At 40.4% G+C, this 11497-nt stretch overlaps 1 protein-coding gene across 1 annotated transcript; it reads right to left on the reverse strand.

Annotated features, from left to right (window-relative positions):
* Positions 1-2885: 2885 nt before the first annotated feature.
* LOC139710756 (large ribosomal subunit protein eL37A-like) lies at positions 2886-10387 on the reverse strand. The gene is made up of 4 exons (XM_071622674.1): positions 10375-10387; positions 5525-5660; positions 4165-4249; positions 2886-3105 (listed from the first exon to the last, which is right to left on the reverse strand). The coding sequence occupies exons 1-4, from the start codon at positions 10375-10377 to the stop codon at positions 3045-3047; spliced, it is 285 nt and encodes a 94-aa protein (XP_071478775.1). The 5' UTR covers positions 10378-10387; the 3' UTR covers positions 2886-3044.
* Positions 10388-11497: the final 1110 nt, after the last annotated feature.

The raw sequence follows: 11497 nt of genomic DNA on the forward strand, positions 1-11497 counted from the left end.
GAATTTTCTCGAGTTTGAAATCCCCCTTTCCCTTTTTGTTAGATTGAAGAAAAAAAAAATCAAGCGGAGATTGCATCTGGATTATAGAGAGATACGGATAAAGGGAGGCCGGATAGGAGAGGTCGAACTGTATATGTTCAAAAATAAGGCTAAGATAACATCAAAGAGCAGGAGAATCTTCACTTTAAGAGATGCGTGGGGTTGGAGGTGTCCCTGATGGCAGAATGATTGGGGCAGTTTCTTTCTCAAGTGCATCTCTAGTTATCTTCAAGAGATCACTGTAGAGGGTGCCTTTTGTGAGCAGAGTCACATTCTACAGGAGAGCATTGGGTCATTTCAGGAAGTGTACACTTGTATACTGTCAAATTCAATACTCATCACCTTATCAGTGTCCAGTATTATTCAAACCGTCATTGATCTTGTGCAGTTGTCATGTTCAAGTATCAAATAAAACAGATATATGATGTCATACTGTTGCAAGGGCAAATTTTTGATGTATGATAGAGAGATACAGCTTCTTTGTAATTTGTGTGAAGTTGCTCAATGCTTTACATATATACTCTGTGTTCCCTTTTTCCAATTCCTTACATTGAATTTACATGGGGAAAAGTGTGACTTTAGGGGGAAATCTATTCATTCATTAAAAAGGGAGAAACTGGAGATACATTAAAACAAAACAATAAAAATGTTGGGACTCCTGTTATAATTAAGTCCTCCGGACCGGCAGTTTTTGTTTATTTTATCAAAATGTATTCATAACTGAACAAATTAAGTAAACAAAGATTTGCGTGTGTGTGTATGTGTGTGTGTGTCTATGTTTCGTGAAGGTATTCTTTATGAGCCTAATTTGTTCACAATCTCAAGAAAATTACTGAGGAATTGATGAGTTCACCATCACTTCAATGCTGTCCCACTGAACGCACCTAACTTGGTTAGATATTATAAATATAGTAGTCTCCACTTAGAATTGGGTAGTGTTTGGCAGAACATTTCTTACAAGATTAAGTGGAGTACACTTACAGCACGTTAATTCATTCACAACACAGATACCACATACTAATCACACACCTCTCCACCCGAGACACACAACATGGTATATCACTTAGGGCCACAGCTACCCTACATGCAGTCGCACAACGGCATTAGTTTGTGTCTGCAATGCAATTTTCACCAAGCAACATGCGTGCTTCGTAACACCTGTCGTTTTAAGCTAGATTCGTATATATGCATATGCATCCAAATGCTGCCACAAATTCTACTGTGTCCCATGTCTCAAGGCGGACGTAAATTCGTTTTCAATGCCTGAAGAAATGTTAGAGTCTCAAAGGAGTTTATTCTTTGTTTTTCTTGAGAGCTAGCCATAGCTCATAGGCACATCCACACATGTATAGTTATCAATGTCCCACTGTTTGTGTGTGTGTGTGTGTGTGTGTGTGTGTGTGTGGTGCTGTTGCAATTCTTTCACGCCATAACGCATCTACTTGTACCAGTGATACAGCGAATCATATGCTGCATATTAAACATAAAAACATCACCATCATTATCTTTCTGTTGACTTTCAGCACCTCAGTTTCTTCAAAATTCAGTCAACCTTGCTCAAATTGACCTCACAGACGTCGAATTTCATTGTACAGCCAAACTTGTAGGTCTTTTCAAGTCCTCTTCTCTTTATATTCTGCAGGTTGATTGATTGTAATCTCTCATAAGTCGAATTTTCTCTAAGTCGAAGCTATTTCTTCAGTCCAAATACATTTGACCTGAGTAAGGTTGACTGTATTTACACAAATTTTAAACGCTTTCTGCAGGAAACTATGGAAATACATTATGTAGGTAAGATTAATATGGGAAATTCCTCTTCGTTTTTCCGGAACACCTACCCGATTTTCCGGTAACTGTAACACACAGCATAAACTGTTTTTCAGTTTGTACGTCAATTAACTGGAGTACCTGATTACGCGAAGAGTACTGTCATACATGATCATGAATGCACTACAATAGAATACATGCACTGCAAATGCATAATTAGTCTTATTTCATGGGGGCCGAAGGCCACGATAGAATAGAATCGCACGAGGGCTAACTATGCATTTGGACTATGTATTGGCTAGAATAGTGCATAAGGAACATGGACCCTTTGTTATAGTACATGAATTGTATTTATAACAATGATTTGTTGGGATTCCCCATGCAACAATCAAAAGCACAGTTCTCAGTCGTAAACTTTGACAAACAATGAATGTCACTCGATGCCGATTCAACACATAACAAATCTTGTCACAAATATGCCATTTACCCTATCACATGTAGTATATACTGTTCTCACTCTTACAACACACAAGTCCAGATTCCCCCACTCAGGTGGTCAACCATAAACATAATATGCTTCTTCCAGATTCTGAGAGAGATCCCCTTTCAGGATGGCAGTGGGTTAGGATTTTGACCCCCATCACAGGCTTTTGGAAGGGAGGAATGCTAGCATACGTTCAAGCAGCATGTCCTATATATGGCACACACGGCAAAATGTCCTCCAAAAAAGGCCTGCCCGACATTTTTTTGTAGCAGAACATGCACGGAAAGCACATTCTGGTAAAAAGGGGACACACCACAAAGCCGTACTACCCCTTTTTCAGAATTTTTCAGGAGCTGACATTAACTACTGGTCCTTATTGCAATTATGTTCAGAGTTGAAATCTAAAAGAAAAAAAAAAGACAAAAGACCCCCTATTTTAATGATTTTTTTGTGTGGATTTTTTCCCCTGAATTGATCACCTAAAATCTCCCCTTTCCCCAAAATTCAGAATCACACATGCGGTACAAATGACCAGCTGAGTGAGGGGCCGAAGTATCAGACTTCATATAAAGACACTAGAGGAAGCTGACAGTCATGAACTTTTTTTGAGGATTTATTCCACTCCTCCGACAAAATGTCTCATCACAAGTTTGTGGTTGATGTGTGTTGCTGCTGCTGCTGCCACCAAATGAATGAGCCAGTTATTGTGATAAAAATGGTTGTGTGGTTGTTGACATCAGTACACAGTTGTCATCTACGATGAGGCTGCTCCTCGTGGCCTCGGCTTGGCAATCGTGCCTTCACGGAACCCATTCCTGTAGAGGTGCACAGAGACAATGTCACAACCATTAGTACATACACACTTTCAATCACAAAAGAACTAATTAAAAGATTAAAATAAATAAATAAATTCAGTATTCGCCCAAACCATTAGAGTATAAAGGATGATGATCATCAATATGTAAAAATCAATATCAATATTGAACAGGCTTAGATGTGATAACAAAACTTTGAAGCTTCAATTTAATGTTGTTTTTGATTACGTAACTCAAAAGTTGCATATTTCCAGTAAAGTTTCACACTTTTGAATCAAGCTGTTATGGCGTAATTGGTCCCCCCCCCCCCAAAAAAAAGAAGACTTTTTGCTCTTCTAACAGTCCACAGCAACATAAATCATGTGCAATACAGACTGGATATCCATTATCTATCAATTTAGATTATCTAGACAACTGTCAGTAAGCACCAATAAGTAAATTATGGATACACTACGGTCATTAACTCTTTATGTGCCATGTTCGCACGTACCACTCAGTCGACGGCGTGCCAACTTCGCAAATTCCGCTCAAACGTACTAATCCGCTTAAACCGATCGATAAATCGCCTAATCCCGCGGTACATTGAAAGCTTTTCTCGCGCTTTTGTTCCTTTTACATACAGTTTGCATTCTATGTGGTGTTTGACCATCAAGCCGTGTTCCCAACTAAATTTGCCTGTAAATTCTAAGTTTCTCTCACGGTTTCATGTGCAAAAGTCATGCCTTTACAGTAATGTAGCAACTGGTCATAAAAAATAAATATATAGAAATAGATTTTTCATACAATTTATATCGAAGCAAAGCTTGGCATTCCTCTTTAACTTTGCTCACTATTATGTCCAGCTTAACAAAAATTTGTAGAAGTTACATATATTGAAAAAATAGAATTCTTTCTCAATGCATGACTACCTTCGTGTCTCAGAATAACGTGGCACACAGGGGGTTTCCACTATGGCAAATAAAGAGTTAAAATGCCATCTGGGGCTTGGCTGTTATTCTAGCAACATAAGTTATCGTAGTTACTGAATAAATGGTAAGTGTACACCTGTTCACTACTTACTTGAAGCGTCGGTTGACGGCACGGAGGTGCCTGATTCGGCCAGTTCCGGTGGTCTTTCTCCTTTTGGCCTTCATGCTCCAGTTGTCTGTCATCAAACCAAACCAAGAATTGCAAGTGTAATAGATTTTGTTGTTGTTGTTGTTGTGAACAGGTCTCTCCTGTTATGACCAAGTCCTCAGGACATAATGCAGTTTTCTTTCGTTACAGGCGAATAAATAAAATATATAATGAAAACACGCAAACCTTGCTTATATTGTATCTTGTTTACTGATAAATTGCACACTCGTAATGTGCGTGAAGGTAGTGTTAAATGCATTGGTTCCTCAATCATTTCATTTAAATTTTACAGGTGAGAGAGGGCATAATGTTATTTGTACAAGTTTCATATCTGAAAGGCAAGTGAATCATGACATCATTTCATGTTCACTTGCATTTCAATTTCAGATGCTACCCTATACTGATGCATGTATGCTGCACCACTCAACTTGTTCCCCCCCCCTCCCCCAATTGCATTTCAATTTCAGATGCTACCCTATACTGATGCATGTATGCTGCTCCACTCAACTTGTTCCCCCCCCCCCTCCCCCAATTGCATTTCAATCTCAGATGCTACCCTATACTGATGCATGCATGCTGCACCACTCAACTTGACTTTCCCCCTCTGTGTTTTCTTCAGGTTCAGATTACACACTGTATGCACAGCATGTGCAACAGATGCAACAGACAGACAGACAGACACACATACACACACTATCCATGGTACAATATAAACTCATATTACATGACATAACACAAGTTCTTCTCGCAACAGTTGTGCAACACTGCCAGCAGACAGACCACACTGAAATGCAAGATGTTTACCCATGCAGAGACACTCTGTCAATGTTTGTTCTACAACATAACTGTGTAAGCAATCTGCATTTCATTAAATTGAAGCACATTTCTTGTGGTTTTTCTTCACCAATAGAACTCAGAATTACTCCATTGCAACAAGAATTTCACTACAACTGTGTTGGTTTTACATGAATTTTGCACCATACAGTAGATTTTAATAGCTGATGTTACTTTAATGTACATGTGGATTGAGTGAATGCAGCATTATCAGTAGAACACATCAGTGACAGTTTGAGGAAAATCAGACAATCCATTAAAAAGTTGTGTGTTTCTATTTCAAGAAATTAAGACTCCATTGCTTTCTCTCTCTCTCTCTCTCTCTTACACATTAAAGCACAAAAATGTGTTGCATTTAAAGACATTTTTGTCTATAGCTTCTCTACTATGATCGTGTTATCAAACTTTACAAATCAGAATCCTACATGAACTCCTCAGATAATTCTCTTCCTATAAAGGCTATACTCACACTTCCGAATGGTCTTGGCTGGGAACCCACAACTGGCACACACTCCCTTCTGGATGTGGAAGCTGCGACGCCCACACCTTCGGCAGAAGGTGTGGGTCTTATTCTTGCGCTTACCAAAACTCGAAGTACCCTTCGTCTGTCAACAAGAGCAAGAAATTGGAATGAATGATGAGAACCTAGAGTACTAAATTCACATACAGTACTCTGTCAGCACTACTGCATTGATTGGTGTGATTTGTTATTCTATCCATCTAGAGTACCTGTAAAACAATTCATCTAAATATGTCTGCCCTTACAAGCATCCTGCATGAGTCATGTTGAGAAATCATACATTTTTAGTGGGTAGACCATGTCCAATGTTCTAATTTTTACATTTTTTTTTTTAAAACATCAACAAGATAGAGCAAGCATTCTATGAAATTTAGAAAGAGATCTAGACCCTACTACTACTAGACCCTAATGCAATTTTGGTGGACTACCGACTGATTAGTGAGGCTCAATAGCCTGGCCCTGAAGGATATCAAGGCAAAATCGTGAAACAGGCCCCACCGCAGTGCGCGTGCATCCATACATTTAATAGCAAACAAGGTTAGGTTAGGGTTGTACTGAAGGTTGAAATTAGTTGAGGGATATTAGGAAGTCTTTCCGAGAATAAGAGGGAGGGAAAAAAAAGAAGAAAGCACAACGTCAATGGGGAGGGAGAAAGGACGAAAGATGCTACAAATGTACATGATGTATGCTGTGGATATCGATCGGCCCCGCCACTTATCAATCAAGCATAGAGTAAAACCCCCAATTTTCAGACACTTAAGCTTTTTTGCATCTATTTGTTCAACTCAAATAACACTAGACAAAATTATAATGTATGTTAAATATATCAACCTACTTTTTCCCAATATCGATTTTGTTAAATACATCATAAACTTTCACAGAATCCCCAAGTATTACCTTGTCAATTCCCCAAAATTCGGACAGCCTCTTGAAAATTTGGACACACGCGCAAATGTCAATAGGCATAAAAAGCCTCTGTAAAATGAGCGCGCACCATACCAAGGCTTGGTGGTGCAAGGTTGCATCGGGGACGTTGCGGCGGGGCCCGTTCGTGTCCCAATTTTGGTAACTGCACGTGCATTCAGCCCCTGTAGATCTACATTTGTTTACTGCATCAGCACGTACGGAGATTTTGTTTTTCTTTTGTGTTTTTTGAAGATACCATCACACTCTGAGCTTGCGATAAGCAAAAAATCTCACAACAGAACGGCATAATTTTTAAATTTTTAGAGCTTTTTCAGCGACCCTGATTCTTTACACGGGACCTAGTATTAATTCGCGCACGCTTTGGAAAAGTTATGGCGATTCTGCATTTTTGATGGCAAACTTTGGGATTTTAGATGGATTTTTGAAGGTGACTCAGGCTCTTCCCTGTGGTAAACGAGTGTGCCAGGTGATGTGATGATATGCGTGTGTTGTGACAGTAGAATTTGCTGGCTTGTGATAAATGATAAGTGTCCAGATTTTGGAGGCCAGCCAAATATTGGGGCTTTTACTCTAAACGCCGTTTGGTAGGGCTGCATTTATGTGTTATAGAGACCTAACACTGATCTAACATCAACGATGTTAGAAAGACGTTGCCGAAAGATGTTCACTGTGGAAGGAAGCCCCACCAGCACCGCCGTGCTTACTATGTACCGTCGCGTTGAACGTTACACGGTGGGCCGCTTTCACGAGTACCGTATTACAAACAGGCACGCCGCCGTAGACTCTGGATCTGGATCTGGATGAATACGCTGAAAAACTCTGGATAGAGTATCACTCAGCACTGTGGTGTGTGATGTGCAGCTAATCACAACGGAGGTGACGCTGGAGCGCTTCTTTGAATGTGTCAAATTTATGAATCTGCTTTATGTTACTCGGCAGATTATTCCAATCCTTCGCTGTTCTATGGAAGAAGGAGTTGGCGAGAGCAGTTGAGGAACCGCGTAAAGTAGAGTAATTGTCCGGATGATAACTTCGGGTTGTCATACCTCTCGGTGCTTGAGCAGGACTGATATAATCCTCGAGATTTAGATCAATATTGCTGTGCTTTATTTTATGAAATGTTGATAGCCTTAAAAGCTTGCGTCGTTCTAGGAGTGGATGAAGTTTGAGATCCTTTATCATTCCGGAGACGGAAGATTGCCACTTGTAATCATTACAGATGAATCTGGCTGCTCTATTTTGTACTGCTTGAATCTTGGAGATGTTACGTTGAGTGAAGGGGTCCCATACTGTACAGCAATACTCCAAGTGGGGACGCACTAGGCTCTTGTATGCTTGTAATTTAACATTTCTCGGTGCATTATGTAGATTACGACGGAGAAAGCCAATCATGCTGCTTGCTCTGGCTGTAGTTATATCAATATGTCTATTCCATTTTAAATTGTCTGATAAGACAACTCCTAGGTATTTGTGACTGGACACTGTTTCTATCTGGTGACCGGCTAAGGTGTACGTGTGATGAATGGGACGAGACTTCCTTGTGAAGCGCATAACGTTGCATTTGTCAAGCTTGTATTTCATTTGCCATTTTTTTCCCCAAGCCTCTAAGTAGGGTGTCTGGAGCATTTTTGTAACTTTTGAAATTCTGTGAGAAACGAATTGTGAATTATTTCATATGAAAGAGACTTACATCATTAAGACATATTTCAAATTTCATGGCGAAATGATGTTTCTATCTTGAGAAATTTAACTTTGAAATCACAGCAATATCACCCCCTTTTTTTACGAGCACGCATGAAAATGTGACCCAAATCATGTTTGCAAACAACGCCGAAAAGCTGCATTCGCGTGTGGATCTCCAGCGATCAGATAATGAGCGTACAGCGGTTAGAAAATACGCGTAACAAGCGCAGAAGCCACTCCCCCTATGTCTTGTCATACCCTGTGTGCGCTGCGTGCGTACGTACGTGCTCGGTATTCAGTTTACATTCGATTCACATGTACCGTATTGAGCGCCCTACAACACGTACGAACCCCGCGTATGTATGCAGGCGCAGCTAGCTAGCAGCAGCTAGGCAGCTAGCGCAGCCCCGCCGGTAAAGTTCGGGGAGCCGAGCGGAGAGCATCGCGATTGTAGGCCAGGGGAGCCGGCATGGCGAGCATGGTTCGAAGAAATATGCAGTCGATTGTCGAGAGCAGGTGCACGCAGCTCGCGTGAAATGCACAAGCTACAACCTCTACAGCCACAGGCTTGGAATTGATGCCACATTACCACTATTCGTACATGCAAAAATGGCCAAATAAGAGTCTTCCGAAATCTTTTCCACGCCCTTTTTGTCGATCGGGTGTTCGTAATACACCGCTGCCGCTACCACCACAGTAACGTTAGCTAAGGCCTACTTCGTTCGCACTTGGCTAAGCGGACATGATTGTATTCACAACCGATTTCTCGGCTTAGTGCCAGTGACTCGAGCATTGCGAGTGCACTTTCGAAATATAAATGAACAACGATAAGATCATAACCAATCCACAAGTAAACTAATAGTAGTAGACAGAAATTTAGTAGAGTCTGGTTGTTTTGCAAGACGTACGTGATTTGTGAGCGTGACTGTATTTGATATGTACAGTACAGAGTGCATGCTATGTGATGCGTGTTGTAGTAGGAGCTATCGCAAGCGACAGCCCAGTTTCCTGCCTCGTGATATGCACATCATACACAACACATACACACACAAACGTAGTGACACACACACAGTGGTAGCTCTCTAGCTCTGCTGGCAGCATCTGGCGCGCGCCGCATGCACACGCGATCCATCCCCACACAACCGTAGAGGCCATGTGGTTTTAGACGGCGATGCGTAATCAAATTTACATATGCATTAGCCCCTTCGCGCGAAGTTACTATGGATTCTTGCATACGAAGCCCCGCCTAAAACGTTCGCTGTGACCAAAAAAATATTGCAAGGGGTATCTTCAAGGCGATATCCCCACACCTAGGCGTGGAGCTAGCGAAAAACTAGCGGCACCATCGGATTCAGCATGTCCTCAACTACTAGTATGTCTCACGGCAATACAAATACCGAAGCAGACGCTGAGATATGGGGATAGATGTGCTTCTATCGATTTTTACATCAATTTATCGTCGGATTCATGTACCGCCGTTCTGATAGGATATGGAGAAAAACTTCCTCTTTCATATGATACCAAATTTGTTAGGATTCGTTAATGGCATGGTCTGGGGATTTGGCAATAAAGGCGAAATTTTGCTCAAAAATGCTGGGTCAAAACGGCGTAGGCGCGCGGCTCCATTGCATTCTATGGGACTTGCGTGTTATGAGATAGGGGTGCGTTTTGGTCGAGGGTTAGCAGTGCGCGATCAGACACCCTACTCTAAGGTACGTAGATCTTGTTTTACAGATGTGTACTTATTTATTACAAGTTTATTACAATTAACAGACAGTGGTGGGGCCTACTTCATCATGATCATACCGATATCGAGTCTCGACAACATTAGTCCCATTCTTTAATTGAACTATATATCTCGTATCGTTACCCGTCACAAACATTAACAACTTTTTGAGAACCATCGTAATCATTGCCAGTGCGGCGTGAGCGGAGGATACATCTGTGTGCACGGATTGTGGTGGGGCTCAACCGGAGGGTTTCCGTATCATGTCTGTGTTGGGCTCCGACTACGCTGTACATAAATTTATAATGCTTTATTGTGTTTTTTACTGGAACCGCACAATAAAAATTGAAGTTGATATCCATCTCATGTATATTTCTATGGATAATGATACATAAAAGATACAAGAATTTTGTTTAGAAGGTGAGGATTATGAAGATTGCTTTGGATGATTTGTGTAGCTCACCATTTTGGTTAGGCAGCAGATTGGTAAAGGGCGAACTACAGCTGGCGCTCTACATTCAAGACCACGAACAGACTGTCAAGGAGGGCTCTCGACTGACCATGAAAAGTTTCGTCTGTTTTCAATTCAATTCAATTCATTTCAGTTCAATTCAATTCAATTCAATTCAATTCAATTCAATTCAGTTCAATTCAATTCAATTCAATTCAATTCAATTCAGTTCAATTCAATTCAATTCAATTCAATGTTTTATTTCATTTTTCGACAAGAACATATAAACATCACTTTTTCTTTTTTCTTCTTCTTCTTCTTCTTTTTTTTTTTTTTGGGGGGGGGGGGGGGTAACAGCAAAGAAATGGGCCGCTGATGTGTGGCGCTGATACTGTAATCTGTTACAGTAACCAATATTTTGTTCCCATCGTGGTTCAAGGGTCTGTTTTGTATTTTAAGTCTTATGAGAGACTTTTCGCTCAGAAGACAAACTTGTGAAAAATTCATGAAATTGATTTTATTTATCTTTGAAAATCTTTTATAACCTACCACATAGTATTATGAGCGACTTTGGCAATTCTGATGCAAAAACTTCTACATGTACTGTATTTTGATGGCTTCATGGAACATTATCCATGATCGATAGTAGCAGCAGCAGCGCTGTAGCAGAACAAGCATCCCTTGAATAAACTTGATTTTTAAAGAAAAATGTTGTTTTGTAGACAGTCATCTTTTCGATTGAGCAAAAGACAGTCATTCATTTTCTTGTTTCCACAAAGTCACCATCCCGCATGCTTTACGAAAGTACTATACCTCAACATTTCCTTCTTACAGACTAGTCCATGGATCCGCATACGGAACTTGAATTTTGAAAATTCACATGGAAATTACAAAAAAAAAAAAAAAGTTCGCGTGAATTCACTGGGTTGCTTGAAAAATAATACACGTCATCCTCTCATACAAAACACAAACCAAAAAAAATAAATAAAAATAAAAATAAACAATCATCACAGACAGTTATCAAACAGTATCAGGGCCTAGAGGAGTCGCATTAGCAAGCTCAATTTAGGCTTGATCCGACAGCTTCCAGAAGTAGGAGCAAATTTTATTATTTCACGATTTTAATCCATGCATA

The sequence above is a fragment of the Diadema antillarum genome, unplaced genomic scaffold, assembly GCF_040938485.1.
Source record: "Diadema antillarum isolate AM-2024a unplaced genomic scaffold, OU_Dant_1.0 seq00001559_RagTag, whole genome shotgun sequence".
NCBI classification, from domain to species: Eukaryota; Metazoa; Echinodermata; class Echinoidea; order Diadematoida; family Diadematidae; genus Diadema; species Diadema antillarum.

Excerpts from the sequence above, each read along its gene's own strand:
- LOC139710756 (XM_071622674.1), bottom strand. Across the intron at positions 4,250-5,524 it reads AGCCAAGACCATTCGGAAGT|ACAACTGGAGCATGAAGGCC; the intron begins GTGAGTATAGCC and ends GTTTGATGACAG. Across the intron at positions 3,106-4,164 it reads GCCGTCAACCGACGCTTCAA|GAATGGGTTCCGTGAAGGCA; the intron begins GTAAGTAGTGAA and ends GCACCTCTACAG.